The sequence below is a fragment of the Bacillus rossius genome, chromosome 6 (genome assembly GCF_032445375.1).
Source record: "Bacillus rossius redtenbacheri isolate Brsri chromosome 6, Brsri_v3, whole genome shotgun sequence".
NCBI classification, from domain to species: Eukaryota; Metazoa; Arthropoda; class Insecta; order Phasmatodea; family Bacillidae; genus Bacillus; species Bacillus rossius.
In genome coordinates, this window is record NC_086334.1 from 11380114 (window position 1) to 11403384 (window position 23271).

A 23271-nucleotide genomic window follows, 5' to 3' on the forward strand; every position below is an offset into this window, starting at 1 on the left:
TGCCGTGGTGATTTTCTGCCAACTCATACATACATCACATTAGAAAACTCTAAAATTATAAGATTAAGACCATTAATCGAAATAAAAACTATCCTATCTCTCAAGTTGGAAAATATTACACCTAAATGCCAATTTTCATCGAAATCGGTTAAGTGGTTTAGGAGTCCATTGAGGACAAACATTGTGACACGAGATTTATATATATTAAGATGGTGCTTTGACCCATAGCTGGGGCGACTATTATGGTGAAAATATTAAATTTTTTTCCCAAAATTAATGGTGCGTCCCACAGAAAGGGAAAAACCTTCTGCGGGTAAATACGGTACGCATTCTGTCTAGTGCCGAGTAATCTACATTTGATAGCCTGCATCTTTCATGGTTAGTGTTTACGACAATAGTCATGCGTTAGTTCCAGTTTACATTTGGGTAATGATTTTCTAATCTCTTTTTAAAGCTGACTTAATAATTTACATTCTTTGGCATGCATTTGTGTACACTACTTTCTAATTAAAACTAATTTCCATGCAATTAATAGGTTTTATTTTTATGAATAACTTTACCTGAACAAAAATGCCTTTTTTTGCATAAAAATTGCACCCCTAATTTTTAAGGTTGATTTTAGTACAAAATGTGCAATGAATATGTGATAAAACATGAAATTATATAAATCCTAATTTGTGCTCATGTAAGACAAAAAATTAAATGATTATAAGTCAGCATAGCAAAATCATTGTTCTTCATTTTATATTTTATTTTCTTCCTTTAATTCTGCCGTGCATACCTCACCACGTTCTACAAAGCCAAACTGTGTTGTCTTGCTATAAGAAGCTTTAATCCTTTAGCCCAGTGTAACATAAAAAGGAATGAATTTTGAAGTGCTGTTGATACAATTAATGTGCTAACTGGGCGATAGCTGCAGTGTGATTGGTGAGTACAGTATAGAGTATAAAACAAGGTTGTCAGACATGCAGGCATCACTCTGAACACTTGACATAAATCACTGGTCACAATGTGTATCCAGCAGTATGAATTTGCTTACTAATATTCACTGGTCACCCCTAAGGATAATCTTGCAACATGGCATGAATAAGAGTTCAGGTGGTTACCAGAGTTGTCGAGGCAGCAATCGGCCGACTGTGTCCACGTGTCACCGGCCAGCCTGCCCGCTGCCGGTATAGTGTACATAGGCCCACCCCAGCTCAAAACTTAACTGCGCAGTAGAATAAGGCTAAGCAGTCTTATTTTATTTTCAAAAACCAACAAAGAAAATGGTCCAAATAAACTATAGCCAAACTATTTGTTATTTGCAAATGTTATGATAATTGCTATCAAAATTGGAGTCCATGAGAGTGCACTCCTTTTAGAAGACCGAAAGTGCACCCTCTCACAGAAGCGTAAGCAGCAGTAGTCACACTGCTGGTGCACCAAACTACGACATTTCTTTTGGTAAAATAAAAATTTGTGTTACAGGTTCCTACTCGTATGACAATAACGCAAGAACTCACACCAGAAACACATGTATTTCTTAAATGTTTTTTAAAAAAAGCTACACGCCGAGACCCTAAGCGCTAACGAAAATGAGGAAAGTGTTATGGTCAGAAGCTAGCTATGTCTTCTTGGAGCAGGAGGCTAGTAGTAGTGTTTACCTCTGCTGAACCCCCCCGCTCGTCCGCCGAAGCCACCGCCCGGGCCGCGTGGCCCCATGCCTGCCGGCGGAGGGCCCCTGCAACACACACACCACATTCTCAGGCTCTTGGCACACCTTTTCCGTGCATCTTGTAGATTATTTCTTACGGATTTCTGCACAAACCATTCAACATTTTTTTTTACTTCGAATCAGATATCATACATTTGTGCTTACCGATTCCTTTCACCATCAAATTGAATTGGCTATGAAGCACAGTGGAAATGTGTACGATTTCCAAGATTATGCTGGATGTGTGTTCAACAAGCCAACCGCTGTGGATTTTAGTTGAGCCTCCAAATAGCCAGACTTAATAAATGCTGATTAGTGAAAGACTGATAAAGAACAAGCTTTATATATTTTATATAAACTAGTTTTATGTTAATAAAAAAAAGTTTTTATTCAAAGTCCAAAGCTAAATTCCATACAGGAATTTAGGGCTTTTCGAGATCCTGTATTACAGCAGCAACAGGAGGCTTTTTCTTCAGAATCACCAAAAAAAATATCAAGTTTAAATTCACAGTGTATATAAAACAATTTTTAAGGAAATAAAAGGCAAAGATGAAAATTTGATCCTGAATTTTAGAAGTAACATTAACAATTTTACAGTTTTTTTTACACAGATTTTGATCAATTTTATTAACAGTGTTTTGGGTCCCTACTTATGCTCTACTGCAACAGGAGAGAAGTGAAGTACCTGGAAGCCAAGGAACGAGTTAGTTAATTTAAGATCCCGCAACTCATCTGCGTGGATCACATCTTAAACAACAGTTATTGAACGGCAAGCAGGAGTGCAGTCAAACTCGTAAGGGGGTTAAATTAGCGATTCTTAGTGAAATAACCACACATCTTGCATGAGTTGTGTGTGTTTCTATCAAAATGATTTTGCTACTGGAGAAATTATGATCAGAGGATCTATTTCGCATTGTCTGCAAAGGCATCACAGTTGTTGTCAGAGCCCAGACATGTTCGAAGAAGGCAACTCACCCCATGCGCGGGCTTAGCCTGGGGCCCGGTCCAGGACCCATGGCGCCACCAAAGCGCCCCCCACGGCCGCCCGGCATCGGGGGTGGGGGCCCACCACGCACCCCAATGCTCTTCTCCGGGTCCCCGAAACCACCGTACTCCTGGGCGAAGAAGTCGTCATAGTTGTGTGGGTCATACGGGTTGTTGATGCCCTTGATGGGAGACTGCAAGAACACAAACACCAGCATCACACACTGGTTATAGCATGCTACTCCCCACTCTCCTCTGCCAGACAATGTCGCATGCAGCCCATCACAGAAATGTGGTTTTATTGTTGTGGATAAGCTGTTATTCAGTGAAGCGACTAGGGATGTGCGAATCCTTGATTTTCAGTTCGGTTCGAATCCAATTTGAATCCCTGGCAATATTTGAGATATCAATCAGATTCTGAATATTAAGCACAGAATAAATAAAAATTACTGATTAATTTAAAAATGAGTTTTCTTTTTTCTAACTGTAACTACTGGCAATTATTTATTACACTGAGATTGAAATGTTTATAATTATGTAAACTTAATTAATAATAAACACTATAAAATATGAAAACCAAAACACATTTGATTATCCAATAACCTTCCACCAGGGGGCATCTTATTTCTTCCAAGTTGCTGCATGGTGCCACCGAGTACAAAGCACTGCATGTTTACGAATACCAGATTCTTCTCACGCAAAAGCTCGGAATGTAAAATTATAATTCACACTGTAAATAAAATTGATTCAACATATATAAATTTAAGACCAGATTTACTTAACATTTGAAGAGGAAACAAAGTGCTTCGTAGCAAAGATTAGATTATGAACCCAGCCTTTGCTCCTAACCATAGTTCATTTTAATCCTCTGCAGGTTAGATCAGGCATGTTGAAAGTAGCTGTAAAAATTTTTATATACTTACAGTGTTTATCTAATTTTTTAAACATGAATTAACTATAAAATCCAATTAACACTGACAGCCGACACATATAATAAATTATAATGAAAAATCTTTTTTTTCCCCTTATTGTAATTAGGGTTATATTTACTTTCAAACTTGTTAGATGATACAGTTGTGCATTTCACTCGTTTGGCACATGAAATTTGGGTTTAGGTTTATTTGGATGCTCAGCATGTCACGCTTTGTCTTAACATTCTACATGCCCAATATGTAGGTTATTCACAGTAACTATGGTACTGCATTCCAGGTTATTGTACCGTAACATTAACTAGCAGAATATGTATTAGGCCCTTTATGGTAGCTCTTGTACTTATTCATTACTCGCTGATCATTTATTTCAATTCACGTGTGTCATGCATCATTTTCAGCTAGGTTGATGGTAAATAATAGACATATATTTTGTATGTGTGCTACAATTTGAAAATACAAGGTACAAATTAATTATGTTCATGTGGTAACTATATTTATACCCCATTAAGTTAATTATGTTAACAAACAAAATTATAAGGATGATACATTAAATAACAGTTCCCATTGAGACCCAGAAAAATAGTAACTCGTTCTACAAAATTGTCTTGAGAGAGTATCCAATGTTCCCCCTGAAAGTGTGACTACAGCTGAATAAGTCAGTCTAAGCACTAGTCGACTATTTGTTCAAGGATAACTACCGAGAGTCGTAAAACCGAGCGTAAGCAAGACCTACAAGAAGAGGGAGCTGCTCACCGTCTTAACCAGCTCGATGATCTCCTTGAGCGAATCAACACAGGTGTTGGGCCGGCCGGATATCTGGCACACGCGGTCTGTGCTCTGGGGGCAGCAGTTGCTGAAGATCTTTATCCTTGCTCCCGTTTTCTGCACAAGCGACAACACACTCCTCAAGTGTCACTCACAGCTAAACTAGAATTTACTTACTTCCCAATACTTCGTAAAATGGTGTTCAACAAACAAACTTACGTGTTTGGTTAGCATCATTTAATACTTTCTTATGAAAAAAAAACTTTTCTTATGAGCAAATTAGGGCATATGTTGAGAGGTGGGCGTTTAGCCCATCAATAAATTTCTAATGCATAAAGAAGTATTATTTCTTTGCAAGTCAGTATCCTGCTTCACCACACACACACACGTCCACTAATAAGCTGAAATGTGCTAACCTCCCGCAGCTCCTTGATCTTCTGGCCAGCCTTGCCGATGATGCACCCTGCCTGGCTCTGGTGCACCAGCAGGCGCAGGTCCACGTCGTCGTTGCGCGCCAAGCCGGTGCGCGCGATGGCCTGCGCAGGGAACAAGCGCTAGTCCCCGGGACGTGGCCCCACCCCCCACCAGCCCCCGCGTCGCCACGCAGTCAGGTACTCACGTCCTCTATGTTGGGGATCACGTCCCGCACAACCTTCAGCACGGTCTCCAGATCCGAGCACACGGTGAGGATGCTGCAACCAGCACGACCACTGTTGGAGACCCTGCCAATCACTCACAGCCACACTCTGCCACTGTGCCGCCGACACAGTGGCACAGCACCACGGTACCAAGCACCATGGTGCTTATTACAATCATCATGTCAACACAACTAACAACTACTTTACATCATCATTTTACTATATAGTTCATATTACTATCAATTTTAATGTCAACATTTTCAATTTTAAATAATATTGATTGTAAAAATGAGCTATGTTTCAGAACAAACTATTTATTGGCACAAACTTATCCTTGTTTTAGCTTTTAATATTTCAAATTTATAAGTTTTGAACACCAATTGTAAATCTCTCCACATTTATTTACTTTCAAAAGACGACTCCTCCCATATATATCAATATTTTATGAGTTCAACATGATTCTTTAATAAATGAATAGTAAAGCATGCAATGTTTACTTAATGGATGCTATTTAACATATTACTCAAACACAAGTAGTTTTTTTTTTTTCAATCTTTTCATTATCTTTCAATTTGATATCTTACTAATGTTAATGAGTTTAAAAAAAAGTTAAATGTTCCACGCTCCCCCTACTTGCACAACAGCTGGGAGCCAAGGGCCAATGGGACGCCTGCGAGGTCTCCCTCGCTAGTGTCTCGCTAGCTCTACTTTGTGGTCCATCACTAGACACAGGTCACTGTTACACTTGCCACTGGTACAAACAGCTACAAATTACTGCTTTACATTAAAAACTACATTAAAGATTGCATCACAAGTTGTACAAAATGTGCTCTTGCTAAGTGAACATTACGGGATTACTCAGGCAAGCGGTGTAGGTTTGCGTGTCTAGATCCAGTCACAAGGAGTATAGTTTAATAAGTACAGAATGTAGAATGTGATGTGTAGATTTACCGTTCGGGCCCGGGGCAATCGGGGACAGTAACTGAGGCTTTGTACTGCATTTTGGAGGAGTCACACATATCCAATCGATGTGTGGGACAATATTTCCATTCGCAGGCGGGGCGGGCGGGCAATCAATCCAACGGGGCGGCGACATGGGGCGGGGCCATCGTACCATTGGTCAGATTGGGGACCAATCGGGGACGACGAACCATTCAGAGGGCCATCGAAGGAGTAAAATGGGGGGCAAAACATGTTAAACAAAAGTTACAGAAAAGGTTGTGTTCAACAAGAGCTCTTTCTTAAATAAAAACAATATAACTTCAAAACCATTAATTGTTAACATTTTACTGATTTATAATTAAATAATTTCAAGTGTCTTGAGTAAAAAAGGTTTTACAAAACTAAATTGTATAATGGCTGAATACCAAAATGAACCTTCTCTTATTTATGGAATGCTGTAAATTATTCACATATTGAGAAAATATTATGTTTCCAAAAGACATTACAAGCAAGCAATTCAAACTGACAATTTCAAAAAAAAAAAACTTGACTATATTGTATAACTGTGACAAAAATAAGTGGTTTCACAAGACATGTGAGCAAAGAAAAAACAGCCAGCACATGTGAACCTACTCACCTCTGTCCTCAATTTAGTAATATTATGACCGCCTTTCCCAATAATCGAGCCAGCAGCCTGCAACAACATGACTGCCATGAGACGCGACACTAGATGACATCAGTGCCAGCTAGAATAGTATAAGGCAGGGGTATAGGGCTAGAGGGGTAAAGGGCTAGAGCGGTAAAGGGCTAGAGGGGTAAAGGGCTAGAGGGGTAAAGGGTTAGAGGGGCACAGGGCTAGAGGGGTATAGGGATAGAGGGGTAAAGGCCTAGAGGGGTAAAGGGCTAGAGGGGTAAAGGGCTAGAGGGGCACAGGACTAGAGGGGCACAGGGCTAGAGGGGTAAAGGGCTAGAGGGGTAAAGGGCTAGAGGGGTAAAGGGCTAGAGGGGTATAGGGCTAGAGGGGTATAGGGCTAGAGAATATATGGCTAGAGGGGTATAGGGCTAGGGGGTAAAGGGAGCCCACCTTGCTGGGGATGAGAAGGCGGACCTCAGTGTCTCCCCCAGGGCGTGACCTCTTCTGTGGGGTGCCCATGTCGCCGTCTGCTTCTCGCTTCATGCCTGCCAACACAACAATCATATCAGCTACGTACACACCACACTCCCAGCTCCACCCATTCTATGTTGGGTATTCATTACAGCATTTTAGCTACATTAAAAATTACTTCATATGAACTGACGTTTAACAAAAGGTAACACTTTGCAAAATTTAAGAACTTTTATTTATTTATTTTGTAGGTATGTAACAATTTGGAAGGCTTTAACTTCCAATAGTGTAAAATGTATATAAATTATATCACCTGTCATATATTCACAGAAGACTATGGCAATACGTAAAAAAGTAAAAGTGTACAGGTATTTTTTTTCTTCATTGCCTGAATGCAGGCTTTAATTGTCATTAAAACAATACTTCTGTAACAAAATAAATTGCCATAAAATGTAAAAATATTATTTAATTTAAAGCTACAGAAAAAAAAGCTGAAATCTAGTATTGTAAGCAAGTGGGTGAATAAGAGATGGACAATCATGCAACACTTACTGGAGTACGTGTCTGCAGCAGAGTAATCATCGTCGCAGTCAGCCATCGTCGCCGAGCAAGACTAGGGAGGCCGGGGCAGGCTACGAGAGTACGTGCAGTACGTGCGTGGACCGCGTGTTATCTACAACAACAAAACTGATAACCTCGAGCGTTTGCGTAACCAGCCTTACAACTGTACACCAAGAGTGTCTACAATAGCACCCCGGTGCTATGGTCCAGGAAGTGCAGATCACAACAGACTACGTGCGGTGGTCATGGGTGCTTACTGACAGCCTGTCGCTCAGGGGTCGTCCATTAATCACGTGATGTTTTTTTAGCCAATTTTTTACCCCCCCCCTCCCCCCTAGTGATTTGTGGTGAGGTTTTAGACTACCCCCCCCCCAACCCCCCAATAAATCACGTGTATTTTTTTGGTACAAAATATTTTTAAAAATTTCAGAATATTATCTTTAAATATAGGTATAATCTAATTTAATTCTGAAAAATTAAGCACAGTGATAAAAATGTCCAGACACACATTAAGGTTGCAGTTTTATTCTCACTGGCATAAAAATAATTAAGGAAAGGCTTATATGTGATTTGCGCATGTATTCTGCGCCATAATCACAGTCTTACTGGCGACTGGCAAGCCGAGCCGGGTGGTTCATGTTGCGGCAGGCGGGGATAATGTTGCCTGGCTACGGCGAGTCAAGGTTACGCGTCGCTTTTCGGTTTAGTAGAAATCGGGCGAAAAAATAAATACACGTGATATCTCTCTACACCCCCCCCCCCCCCCCCTCGTGAAATTTCGTGATTTTTCCCGAACCCCTCCCCCTCCCCACCTTTCGAGCCTCACGTGATTAATGGACGATCCCTCACTAGCGCACTGCCACGACAACATTACTAACACAGCTCATGCAACATTTAGACATCCGCCTTTTTCATTACATTACCAAACGCAATGCAAACCAGCTAAAATTTTATATTTCTATTGCCTTTTTTCTTATGGTTTACAAGAGTTTAAGTTTCAAAATGGTAATTCTATTATACTATAAAAAAATCTTGTATTTCAGAAGCATAGACTAAAATCTGTTTGCTATGATCTCTTACAATGTCTTTCAGACTATGCTATATTTATAAAAATTTTGAGTCACCATTAAAAAGTATTGCAGACATGCTTTTGCTAGAATACTTCCACTGTAATACTTTACATATTGATCATATAATTCATGACAAACAAGTACAAAAGTTTCTTCAGCATTTGAGGTTATTATGAGTTAACAGTCTTAGTTTGTAGGATTCACAGAGGACACACATTGCACAACTAACATGCTGCCATGAGAGGGCAGCACATAAGCAGACTTGAGGCTCAGTCTAACGTGTGTTGGTTAATTCTGTTTCTTGTCATTACTATCAATTTAAGGATTTTTCTGTGAAGTTATTTGGATAGATCCCTCAAATTTTTGTAGGGTCACAATTTTCCTTACCATATTTACGGCTTGCCTTTTATAGCTTAAAATGGCATGCAAGTGATCATAATTATAAACACTAGCGTGAACATTATCATTATTAGATAATATTTATTAAGAATCAGGTAGGAAAATTTGAAAAGAAACAAAATTCAAAAGAGCTATTATAATAAATTATTTACATGAAAAGACAAACAGTAAGAAAACAACACAAATAACACAGAGCCTTTAAAGCAACTGACAACATAAAAGATAGGAACCTTTTTTTGACAGGGTAACATAGTTCCGCACCCACCACTAAAATTCTCTTCCAAAGCAGCTATGTCGACTATATAAAGAAACATAATTGAAAAATAAAAAATCCTTGAAAAAAGGACTAGGAATTTCTGTCCACCTTGTTAAAATTCATTAAAAAGTTAATACTATATAGTTTTGACAAACATTAGATGACTATAAATTTAGTACTTAAGGATAGTTGTAAATTTATAAAATTTTATTACCTACCTATATAAATTTTTTAAAAATATTTCCTAACAAACGTAATTTATTTAATATTACTTTAAGTAAAAATAGAGGATACAGACCTACATAGTATGAAATAATCAAATTGACTGAGCTATGTATTTAATAATTAATAATATTATAGCAATACAATACACAAATAAAATGTATTCCCTTCCTTTTTCTCAGCACAGTTTGCATAACTCAGTAATCTTAAATTGGAAATTATATAAAGAAAATTCAACTGTAAAGTTTTGAACCACACCATTAACTTATTAACCACAATCACACACTATAACTACTGCACTAAGAACCGTGAAAATATATTGTATGGAGAATAAGTATTTTAATACAAGTATTCATATTTTTTTAACTTGAAATTATTCTTTACTATGACTATTTTAGTTTACCAAATATATTCCAGGATATTTGCACTACCAAAGTTTCATTTAGCACACCAATATGCTTGGCAGGTCTTCTCATTTTTATGAAAGTGACTATATATAAGTTTATGTTCATATGTGTCGGTACCCCCATCTTCCTGTAAAAATTTTGTTGCTTGATGTGTGAATCATGAAAATTTACTCATCAATTTTTAATAACGTGCTTAAAGATGTACAACTTAAAGAAAATGTTTTCTTTTTTAATTCAGTATTTTATAATTATTGAATAGAGAAAAAAGGATAATTTTGATACACCTGCTCCTACCAAGTAGAAACCTAATTAATTCCAGGAAAACAGTGCTAAACAAATATGGTTTTTAACATTTCCTTACTAATTAAGTGGTAAAAAAATTTCTGAGTAACAAATTGTTGTACATTTAGAAAACCTGTTAATTATAATAAGATTAAAAAAGTAATTTTTCTATTAATAAATTATTATTGAATTAACAAATCATTATTGAATCTGTTAATGTAAATCCGGCTACTAAACTCGGTTACCAAATGCATGTCTGACATGAATAGCTAACCTCAAGATTTGCACTAGTGAATCCTGATAGACTAAAAGCTGAAAGCTTTTGGCCTTCCTCATCAGAGTTGCTGTAGACTAACAGGATGGCATAATACAATTATTGACTGAGCACTCTTACATCAGATACTTTTACATAGTACGAACAATCTACTATGTTAATTGGGCTAAAGTAAATATGCAATGATCAGTGGCGTAGTCAGGATTTGTGCATGGGGGGTGTTAAGAAGCATGCCCCCCCCCCCCCTCCCGTATTAATGTGGGGGATCCGGGGGTCCTCCCCCGGGAAAATTTGGATTTTAAGGTGTAAAATAGTGCTATTTTAGCAGTTTTCAATACTTAAATTTAAATATTGTAATGGTAAAAATTTTATTAATTTTAATATGAAATTTGTTTGAGTGATGAATAAGAAATTAATTAAAGATTTGGTGCTAAGAGGGGGGGGGGGGTTGAACCCCTAAACAACCCCCCCCCCCCCCCGTGGCTACGCCCCTGGCAATGATGGAACGTAATGACTTCTAAGGAACGTGTTAGCTATTGTTTGCTGATGTCAACATCATGTGGCCTCTCGCGGCGTCCCATACGCCTCTACACATCAATGCACTCCGTGGCTAATAGGGAAATAACGTAAGTCACATATTTTAAATGCTTCATTGAAGTTAATAATAAAAGAAATAACATATATAAAGGCACGAATCAGCTTACTTGCAGTCCAGCACACACACACGCAGCTGAATGATGTCCGAGTAACTCTTGTTGAAGTCCCTGAGTAGGTCTTAACTTAATTAAATGTAACAGTCGCCCTGTCGAGACGGCCCGAAGGTAAAGGAGTCCAGTATATGACTTGAACAGCAATACCCAACCACCTCAAGACGTGATCGACTGCGCTGAGCGAATGCCATTGCGGGCGATGGACGGCATCCTCACGCCACCACATAAATACGCTGAGTCATTCAAAAACCTTGCCGCAGACAGTTATAGCAGAAGGCATACACCCTTCAAAAAAATTTGCGCATAGTATTAAGTTTCTTGGACCCTTTACATTAGTTGTATTTAATATTATAAAAAATTATGAGAATACCTTATTTCTTCAGGGTGTGTTCCTGGAGATGAATAAATTAAAAACAAGTTAAGAAATGCAAAATTAAAAAATTACTTATGCTTAATTGGAGTACCAGACATTCACCAACATGCTCGGGTGAAAGTTCACTGTACAAAACGTCACACGCTGACGTGCAGTGCCGGTAAAATTATGCCCTGACAGGGCGTAGGGGTGGAGTCGTACCGCGCTTCATAGGTGTAGTCCATGGACGTCAGATTCATTGTATTTAATGGTTTAAAAGTGTCGGTTTCATTGTGTACGCACCGAAATAAAAATTAACATAGATGAAAAGGAGTGCTATTTTTAATCTATTTAATCTATGACCATGCTACTTCAAATAATTTATTAGCATAGTTACCTCAAAACTATGCAAAATGAACAGTTACTAGGAGTGAGTATATTATAGACTTTAAATCCTGAAAATTTTGTAGTGGGATCAATACTTATTACGAACTTGTATCAAGGTTTTATCTTTGAATGATTTGTGCAATGGCAGTGCATGACTTGATGTAAGTTTTTGGACATACGCCATTGCTAAGAACTTTTTTATGTATCAAGGTTTATATAGAAATCGGAAATACGGAGTTTAAAATGTGTTAAGGTAAAAAAATACATAGACTTAGGGTATACTCCTATTAATTTACGGACCTACAGATAAGATTAGGAATAGTAGGAATCATTGTGAGTAAACAGTCAGCAAATTACAGGTGTTTTGGCACTACATAGAAAGCATGTATTGACTCACGATTTATGTAATTGCACCAACTAGCTCATCAGGTGTAAACTGGGAAACCACATGCACTGACGGTTCCTGCTTTCTCCGTTCACTGTTACTAGAAAACACTGTGTTCTTTTCAAGTTTCACAGAAAATTCAGCGATGATTTTTTTTATTACTTTGTAATCTAATCCCATTGGTCATTAATGCATTTGTTACCATATACTTTTTTTTTTCTCTACAGTAACTTAACACTGTTTTGCCTGCCTGAATGATTTATTTCCGTCAAATTACTTGTTTTCTAGGAGACCCGGACATATGGCTGTAATGGAAGAACCTAAATGCAATCAGTAGAAGCATCATTCCCCGTTTCACAATACAATAATGAATGCAAGAAATTATAATTCCACACAAATAATTATATCCGGCATTAAAGATTACAAATATAAATCATTAGTTTCAATTATATAGTCTGAAAATATTTAAATCTTTAAAGTGTAATAGAAAAAAATAAGGAAAATATCTCGTTATAATTTACGCTGAAGTGATTTACCTGTGATACTAATGTCTAGTTACGTAAGACAGGTTATCGAACTGGCACCACTGCACCATCGGCCGGCGACGCCAGCATGGCGGCCCGAGGAGGGGAAACAGGATGCGCGGTATTGATCTCTCCCCTCCACCCCCACCCCAGACGACAAGAGCGCTCCGCCCATCGGTCACGCGAGGCGCTAACACGCACACGCAGCGCTGCCAACATCGCACACTCATGCCTCGTGCACTGTCGCGGCCTGGGTATCGCCAAACCAGCGAAAAAATGATTACTTCACCTGTCCTCTGGCGATTCCACCCACTAATGCCCGCCAAATCGTCGATACTGCCATCAACCAGCCTGACGCAACTAGACACCGGCCTCAATGGCCTCCAATCGGAGGAAAAAAAGCTGTAGGTAACTGCGGTGAAAGCTTCGTAAAAGGCGCGACAGACACGGCCATTACTTCTCCCCGCTTCAGGAGGCAGCCATCTTGGTTTATAAACCAGCCACACTATTTATTACAAATATGTCAATTCTGTCAAGTTGAAAACACATTTCAGTTCGCAATTCGCTTAAACTTATGTATGCAAAATAATAGCCTTCATTAAAGTTTAAAATTTGTTTACGTGTCGCGTGTAATGTGTAATGAATGTACTTACAGTTGAATAACACTCTGGTAGTCACGTGAGCCACGCCTCGACGCTGCACAGAACAAAGCGCGGACTGCCGCCTCGACAAACCTCCCCCCTTTTCCGAAGTGGTTGAAAAAAAGGGGGGGAGAAGGAGAGGGAAATCCCTCCTTTCCCCTCTCAAACTACGTCAGACTCGGCCGCGAATGTTATCCGCCAGAACAGGCAACAAGCCGAGCGAGTCGCAATGATCCATAGGCCCGTCAAATAAGTTTCCATTTTGATGCTGCCAGCAGACTATAAGACTCGAAAAGTGGTGAAAAATGTATCTTGTAAAGAACTAAAGATCGATTAAATTGACTATCTTGAAAGTTAAGCACTTATTAATCATTGAACTATTTATTTTTAGTTCTGATACATATATTTTTTATTTTAACCATGCGTAATTTATTCTACTTCTATGCCTACGTCATGTTTTGTATCAAACTTCAAAATGTGTTCAAACGTAAAATAAAAACACTGAATGACCTTTTAAGACAGTAAAAATTGGCGGAACTACCTTGCTCTCATTTTGGAGGTTAAAATTTTATGTTGAAGAAAAACTAATAAATAAAATAAATAAATAAATAAAAATAAAAATACTCAAAAAAAATATACAAAAAACACACAAAATTAAGCAAACAATTGCTGTTGTCAACAAGGATATGAACACCACAAAATATTCCGAAACAGGAATATGGTCAGCAAACAAAGAAAAAACAAAGAAAAATGTACTAAGAGAACGAAAAAATCCCCACAAATGATGACAACACAAAAATATTGAAACCCAAAATAATTCAGCACAACAGTTGAAGCGAGACAAAAAACATGACAAAACGAAAAAACAAATACAATAGTTTTACCTAAACAGAAACAAGCGACGTTTCGGGAACTGCTATCTGCTCCCGTCCTCAGGCAGAGACGCACATGGCACGGAAACACAGGTGCGACTCAGTCGACTCAGTCGACTCAGTCGACTCAGTCGACTCAGTCGACTCAGTCGACTCAGTGTTTCCGTGCCATGTGCGTCTCTGCCTGAGGACGGGAGCAGATAGCAGTTCCCGAAACGTCGCTTGTTTCTGTTTAGGTAAAACTATTGTATTTGTTTGTTTTTTCGTTTTGTCATGTTTTTTGTCTCGCTTCAACTGTTGTGCTGAATTATTTTGGGTTTCAATATTTTTGTGTTGTCATCATTTGTGGGGATTTTTTCGTTCTCTTAGTACATTTTTCTTTGTTTTTTCTTTGTTTGCTGACCATATTCCTGTTTCGGAATATTTTGTGGTGTTCATATCCTTGTTGACAACAGCAATTGTTTGCTTAATTTTGTGTGTTTTTTGTATATTTTTTTGAGTATTTTTATTTTTATTTATTTATTTATTTTATTTATTAGTTTTTCTTCAACAGAAAAAGTTCTTAGCAATGGCGTATGTCCAAAAACTTACATCAAGTCATGCACTCCCATTGCACAAATCTTTATCATATCTTTAACACCAGTTTGCATTCTCAAGTTTTCCCTGACAAATGGAAAATAGCAAAGGTCATTCCGATACACAAACATGGCTCTAAATTGATTGTGTCAAACTACAGACCAATATCTTTACTTAATGGCTTCGCAAAAATATTTGAAAAAATTATACACAAAGTTTTAAATTTTCAACTTCAAAATAAATTATCAGCCACTCAGCACGGTTTCAGATCTGGAATGTCCACCACTACTAACCTAATTACTTTTCTTAACCCAATCCATAATGTAGTTACTAACAGAGGTCAGGCAGATGCCTGTTATTTTGATCTAGCCAAAGCATTCGATACAGTAAACCATTCGCTACTTTTAAAAAAACTATCAGACTTTGGTTTTTGTACTAACTACTTGAACTGGTTTTCTAGCTATCTCAATAATAGATATTTCTTTGTATCTGTCAATAACCATAAATCCTCTTTACACCATGCTAGTTCTGGAGTACCACAAGGTGCCACTCTCTCACCTCTCCTCTTCAATATATTTATAAATGACATTACCATGGTCCTTAATTACTCAACTGGTGTACTCTTTGCTGACGATCTGAAAATCTCTAAAATAATATCGACAGTCAATGATTGCGCTCTTCTACAAAGGGACATTAATGAAATCAATAATTGGTGTCTTCTAAACTTGGTCAATCTTAACGATAGTAAAACTAAGGTAATATCCTTTACTAGGAAATATAACCCTATAGTTTATAATTACATTCTGAATAGTAACCCAATCTCAAAAACTTTCATTATAAAAGACCTTGGTGTCTTTCTAGATTCAAAATTATTTTTTCATAAACAAATCGACTACTTAAACTCCATTTCAAAAAGAACATTTGCTATTATAAAATATATCACTCATTATGCTACCAATTCTGATTCAATTATTTCTCTTTACTTGGCATTAATTCGATCTAAATTAGAATACTGTTCAACTATCTGGAATGACATTGGGTCGACTGATATTGAGAAACTAGAAAATTTACAAAACAAATTGTCTCAACTAATAATTCATAGAGGTTTTCCGCATCCCAAACTTATTCCTCTAGCAGACCGTAGAGCCCATTTGGACTATCTTTTTGTACATAACATTTATAACTATAAAATTAAATGTAGCTATATTCTTGAGAACACCGGATTGAGAATCCCCCGATTCAATTCTCGCCTCTTTTCTAGTTTATGTACTATTTATAACAAAAATGATCTTATTTATAGACTCGTTAAAAACTATAATAGACACAACACCAAGTCAAATTAATTGTGTACAGAGCTATGTTAAAGTATTTAATGTAATTTATATCCTCATACTAATTATAGTCAGTATTTTTTCTCTTTCACGTTTACATTATTGTACTCTATTAAATTTTATGTCTTGCTGCTTACTATCTTACCACTTTGTACTAATTATTATTTTAAGTATTATATTTGTATTTGTCCTTGTGTTGTCTGTGTGTATGGATGTCTTGTCCTTTGTTTCTTGTTTCTTTATGTATTTGTGTATATTTTGTATACGTCGTGCCCACCACTAAAGTCCCTGGACTGTTGGTGCGCATGTAACAAAAAATTTAAATAAATAAATAAATAACGTTAAAATTTTAATCTGGCCGTCCATCCAAAGTTAAATGTTGTGAAGTTTTTGCGGACATACGGCCGGATGGAATTTTTCGTGCCTTTAGGGCTATTAGTCACGTGATTTTCAAACGGATTGTTAACCGACATACACGAAAACCATTTCGTCAATTTTTTTCATATCATTTAAATTATTATTTTTGACATAAGCCATGCTTAATCCGCAGAAAGTATAATTTAAGATCAAAACTCATGACAATATAGCACATCATTTAATGGAATGCCTTTTTATAAATTAGTGCCAGACTTCCAAACAGTTTCTTGTGTGTGTTTCTATCTATAGATCTACATTTTCTATATATATATATATATATATATATATATATATATATATATCCCTTTCTATACATATATGTCTATATCTTCCTTTCTATGTCTTTTTTCTGTATAGAACAGGAGACCAACACACAAACATACTTTTACCTATCACAAGTGAACACAGGTATACAAAAACATACGCGTATGAAAATGCAACGTGGCGTCAAAATTTGAAAGCAATCGGTGAAACCCTTTCGGAGATTTAATATGTTTTTACTATATTTCAATTTGTTATATAAAAACACGCGCGTACACGAAAGCAACGATATGTCAAAATTTCAAAGCAATCGGTGAAGAACTTCAGGAAATTAGCTAATTTGTACAAACGACCATTTATTTTTTTTTATTTACAAAATTTAACATTTTTTACCAAATAATCGTAACATTGGTAGTATCAATTTGGCAACAATGTACCTACCGAGACGACAGGCTACAGCAAACGTGCGTTACTCTTGTCTATTGGCAGAGCTCATAACATGCAATGACCTCAATACAAGGAGGAATAGTGACCCAAATAAGTGGCCATCGGTGACTCGTCTCTGTATTCCCGTGAATTCATGGGGATTTTATATACATATTATATGCTAGCCGTCCGCTTCTACAATATCATTAGAAACTAATAAATTTGTTTGATGTATTTCCCCTACCATATCATTACCGGTTTAGTTAAAGCTTAAACATCAACAGTAAAACAAATAATACAGATTTTTTTCCGAGCGAAGTGTGTACAGGAGTGTTTATTTATTTATTCATGCACTCCGTTTAGTCCCAAATTAGGGACTAAACGGAGTGCATGAATAAGAATGTAAGTTGAATGGAGGTTACGTTTCAAGATCACTGACGAGATCATCATAGACGGAACACCAACATTCCAGCCAGAGATAAAGGTATGGCTTCCAGTGAGGAACAGTCCCAGCATCACCGAAATCAAGTGGGATGAATCGGGATTCGGGAATAGATGCATGGAAAGGAACTCCCAAAGACATAAGGCCGATTGGACAATGCTTTTTTTTGACAAGAGTTACGGGAATTAAAAAAAATCATGCTTGATTTAAGCTCAACATAACATATTTTTTCTTAAGAACCTTTTGTTCACTAAAATTTGCACATTTGTCTAGTCATTTTATTGTCATCTCATTCAAACAGTTAATACCTGAATGTGACAAACTTATTCAACACGTATACATCGACACATAAAGGTATCTTTTGCTTCAAAATTTGGCATAGTTCATTGAATGTTTTAATGGCATCTTAAGGTCATTAGAAAATGTTATCGTCAGTTAAAAATTATGAAATAAAATAAAGCTCCTTCCTTCAGTCTGGAAGCATTGATAGGATGCGTCCATAATTTCATTTTTCTTGATTTCAATTTCTTCCTATGGACACATTCGCCCACTATCGATTAAATTAAAATGGCCTCGACTTCCATAGCACAAGAGCGCGGCGCTCAGTTCAGCGAACAGCTGAACATCGAATGAGATTTCCCCTACCAATCGAGCAACTATCGTTTGAAAAGTTCCCAGCGGGGCAACTGCAGTTGCCAGGTCTCGACAATTTGTGAGCGATCGATCGCCAGCAACTGTTGCCCGTGTGAAAGGGCTTTTTAGTATCGGACGCCAAGACCTCTCGGGCAGGGATGACTTCACGCAACAAGTGAATGGTAACAAGGTACTGTGTCTATACGTTAAATTGCTTGTTTTAATGCAATACTGCAATGCTTCTCGTTGCCACTTCAAACTTTCCTAACCAGCGGAGAAGTTTGACTTACATTATTTAAACATATTTATAGGTTAGAAGCACTTACACACAAAGATTTAGCCGTGATGTTTGTGTATACGAGTTATGGAAACTTTAGTTCATGCCAAGAGTTTGAAGTCTATCAAAAAGCGTTAAAATAATCGTCCTTATTAGTTATCGATTAAAACAGGTGTAAGACAAGTTATTGATATTTTACTAATGGCAATAGTATTTTCCCGTTAAACCACAAAGTCATTTAACTAAAAGAAATAACATATTGGAGACTTTTAGTGATGTTTGAATGTTAAGTCGTGGTCGTGCTGAGAACCGTATCTTGGTCACTAGTAAGTTTAGATAGAGCCTACTCAAACTGGAGGGTAAGAATCACCGCTGATATCTTGCATCGCTTGTTCGTAATACAAAGCACAAACTTCCGGAAACAGAGATAACCTAAAACAGGCCATCAATTACCAAGTCTAACATAACACAACACATGCCACAGCTACACAGTGCTTCTTGCCGAACTTTACAAGCTCTCTTTCAGGTAACAGTACATTGTAAGTAAGGTTGCTGAAATATACGTGTTGATTCTACTTTAACTTGTTATTGGCGTCTTTATATCAGTTTTAGCAGGCATGAAGAAATGACCACAAATAACAAGGTAGAGTCAACATATAATGCATGCCGAGAAAGAAAGCATCCAGCACAGATGACATGACAAACTCACCAGAAGCCTTGGAGTTGGGGGGAAAACCACTGCAATAGCGATGCTGCTCGGGACGATCTGCAACAAGAACAAGCCAGTGAGACAGCTGCAGACTACGAGAACTGGCTCTAGGCAAACCGCCAACTCCAAACAAAATGTGCTCTGCTTCTTGTCAGCCTCCATTTACAGGTGGGAGGAAAATATTTGAGATCAGACCAGCAAATTTTGAACCTACCTTTCGTTACGCTATTTTTAGAGAAAGAGAGAGAGAGAAACGATACCACATACAGGTAGTTTACGATTCTATTCTCAAGAAATTAAATTAATCTTTTAATCCTCGGGTACCTAAACATAATAGTCACTTGAAGATAATAAATACATGTTTGGTTTAATTATGTTATAAATCGGCCCGGAAATGTATGTCGAATTCACAGCTGAGTGGCAAATGAGCTCTTTCGTGCCCAATCAAATGACTTCGAAACTAAATCAATCTTTGAACAAGGCAAAAGCATATATTGTTCACGTTTAAATTTAATCTTCCTGAATATTATCTCTGCACAGGATGAACACCCAACAAATATAAATGCTAATCTAAGTTGTGAATCATAGTTTCTAAGAATTTGTGAGTAATACTGAATGTAAAGTGCAGTGTAAAATTCTTTAGTCATGCTAAATACATAATGTTTAGCTAACCGAATGGTATTTCTGGTGCGCAACGGTATGAAGTTCACTGTCTGAAGAATTAATTAAACCCACTACCACGTCACATAAAGGAGATGAAGAAAATTTCGAATTAAGGTTAACAAATACTTAGCATTCAGCTGTAACATGGAGTACCAGTTCGTCTGAGTCTCATGTATGTCAGGAATCCAACTGTATTTACGTCTCGCCGACCCAGCAGAATGCAGGCCTTTTCATTATTGCGGTTTTACCACGCTATTCAGTAAAATAAAAAAAGTAACAGCAAGTTTGAAGTTACTCGTACATCACAAACGAGACAACAGAAACACCTAGTGTTGCTACGGTCGGTATGGTCGGTAGTGCTCACCATGAGCTGACAGCCAGGCGTCCCGCCGCCCGCTCAGCGCCGAGTGAGGCGCGTCGCGGTCTACGCGAGGCGTCGAGGCGTCGCGGCGTCCCGGCGTCGCCATGGCGACGGACACAACACGCGGCGACCTACTTCCCCCACTCGCATTAACAATGCAGGGCCGAGGCACGTGCATCTCGCTGCCTTTTCCGCAGGCCGGTGGGTTCCAACATTCGCCGAGGGTTTCAACACAGTCCACGCGTATTTATGTAGAATATTGTATATTTCCGTCATTCCATAAATCGCATTTGTTTTAGTCCATCGCTTATTTTTAAAACCGTAGCACACACATTTTGCCAACATCATCTTGTAAAAAAAAAACCACCACACGACATCTTGTACATAAGTTGAAACGCTTACTAAAAAAAAAAATTGTGAGCTAGTCTTTACCTCTGTAACCAGCAAATTCATGTGTTGCAAATACACTTATAATACGAAACTGACAAGAAAATTAAGTAGAATTCTTTAAAATAATTCCCAGCGTAATAAGTACACGCAAATTGTCGTTTTTTTTTTTGTTTTTTTTTAAATGTATTTCTTGCCAGGTATCACACGCAGTATCACCTGCCGCTACAATTCGCTGCCGGAGCAGTTACGTCGAATATTGAATCGTATGATTTTCAAACCGAAAACATAAATTATATAATGAAACGGCTCCGATAAAAGCGAGAAAAAAAATTGGAAATAATGCCAAACCACGACTTTTCACCCGATTTTCGACAAGAAATTTTATTAAAATACGGCCAATCTGATTAAGATCAATTAAACAGTTAATGTTATAAAGTTTTCCTTTGGCTTTGTGAACTTTGGTTCGCACCATTCGCCACAGATGGCAGCATCGTGGTTACACATTTCCGTTCCATTCACGAAATTACTCCTGCCAAATGCCGTATACCGAAAGCTAAGACGTTACAGATTAAAAATAAAGGTATATACAGAATTAAATTCATGTTTAACAATACAGCGTCATATTACTTAATTATTATCACAAAGGTCTAGCAGAAAACACGTTTTAAAAAAGGTCTAAAACATGCGAATGTTTCAGCATACATTTATTTTGGGGTAAAAACTTTTCGCTCGTAAAAATATAACGAACTGATGAGGGTGCGCATACACCAGATACTGCAGATTAAATACCTAGCAGGTTGCTGAACATTTCACAATATGTATTGTTCTACTATTCGATCAAAAATCATTTCTCCTAGATTGTGACTTAGCTAGCATCAATTAGGCTACCTTTGCTACCAGCTAGAACACATTACCACATATTATATTAACAAACTTCACCAAAATGCACTAAAGTATATTAGAAAAGTAACAAACTTAAGAAGAACGTATCACGTAGAGTTTAAGATGTTTCGTGTTACTGATAAATTTGCGCAACAATTTCACTTCATAGTTAGACAATAGTTACAATAACGTCTACTAAAGCATATTCAAGTTATCTTCAGTCTTAACGACGACTTCATGTCCCATTGTTTAAGCCCTGTCATCAACACATAACAGACATGTGTGTTAGGGTGCAAAAATATATATTTTTTATAAAACTTGCAAATCACTGAAAATTGCAATAGACACAAGAGAATATTTTCATTTGACTGATTATCAAACGAAGATACATTTAACCTTTAAACAAATAAAGTTACTATCAGCAATAAGTATTTTTAATTTCTTATCATTTTGGATACTTGAGAAGATGGACAGAACAAGAAATAAAAATGCTAACATTTCATCAGCAGGCATGCTACCTGAAGCAAGAGGTAGCGGTTTTTCAAAATAAAGATATAATTTCTAACATTTACACTGTACATTAGGAAGTGAATCCAACAGTTAATACTCATAGGTTAGGAATCGTGCGATTGACTTTTTTTTCTTTTCTTTTTTGTTTATTCCAAATTAAAGCCACAAATCGGGACACTCCATACGTCCGGTTTTATGGCGAATGAACGCAGGCTTTGTAGGTATCTTAACTGAAGATCAGGTGTAGTACGGCACAACATAACTACGTTTACAAGTTATATGAATTATAACGTAAAAAGTCGTTAAGTTCGCTAATTTAAAATAGTTTTTGAATTAAATTGAACTAGAAGAGCAAATATTAAGCATATATAATATAGATGATATTGTATAATCAAAAGTACTTCCATCTACAACGTTCAATACACGCTGCTAATATTACGAGCGCCTGCAGACATTACATAGAGGCCGGCTGCTCTACCAATCAGAACACTAGTATGCCCACCGTGCTGCCCACGTATCACTAATCACATTCATCCATACAAGCACACGCGCACACACACACACACACACACACACAATCGAAAGAACGCGATGTAACGGCAAGTACTAGACACTACAAAATAGTTTATAAACTTAAATAAAACAGGTCTAAAAACATCTTACTGGCTTAACAATAAAGTATCAGAATTCTTATTTAAGTACTTAACATAATGTATATCTGCAATTTAACTTCAGATACTGCAAGCATTGCATGCTTGGATTCTTTAATTTCGTACGGGATAGGTGAGTTGTTGAGAAGAAAGGGGGAGGGATATTCGGTTTTCATTTCACACCTAACAAGCTGAACAAATCTGAAAAAAAAACTGCCATAAAACCAGCCAACAGCCACCTCAGTAATGCGCGAGAATTATTGAACGCACCGCTGATAGGAATACGATATCTCTGACGTAATAAATAGACACTGGTTAGAAGGCTCGGTGAGACGTGCC

General features: G+C 37.4%; 1 protein-coding gene across 8 annotated transcripts in view; it reads right to left on the minus strand.

Moving 5' to 3' along the window:
• The window catches only part of LOC134532630 (heterogeneous nuclear ribonucleoprotein K-like), a 58787-nt gene that overhangs the window by 25772 nt on the left and 9744 nt on the right, over nt 1–23271 (minus strand). For 2 of the 8 annotated variants that reach the window (XM_063369250.1, XM_063369249.1), the window contains exons 2-11: nt 19477–19533; nt 7615–7735; nt 7042–7136; nt 6595–6651; nt 5967–6010; nt 4997–5069; nt 4794–4913; nt 4366–4494; nt 2672–2874; nt 1647–1723 (exon numbers count right to left, since the gene is read on the minus strand). In XM_063369250.1, coding sequence (XP_063225320.1) covers nt 1647–1723; nt 2672–2874; nt 4366–4494; nt 4794–4913; nt 4997–5069; nt 5967–6010; nt 6595–6651; nt 7042–7136; nt 7615–7660 — 844 coding nt within the window. In that variant the 5' untranslated portion in view covers nt 7661–7735; nt 19477–19533. Of the gene's footprint in view, nt 1–1646; nt 1724–2671; nt 2875–4365; nt 4495–4793; nt 4914–4996; nt 5100–5966; nt 6011–6594; nt 6652–7041; nt 7137–7614; nt 7736–12903; nt 12977–13544; nt 13650–19476; nt 19534–23271 lie in introns of those variants that run through there. The other 6 variants (XM_063369243.1, XM_063369244.1, XM_063369248.1 and 3 more) reach the window with 5 other exon arrangements.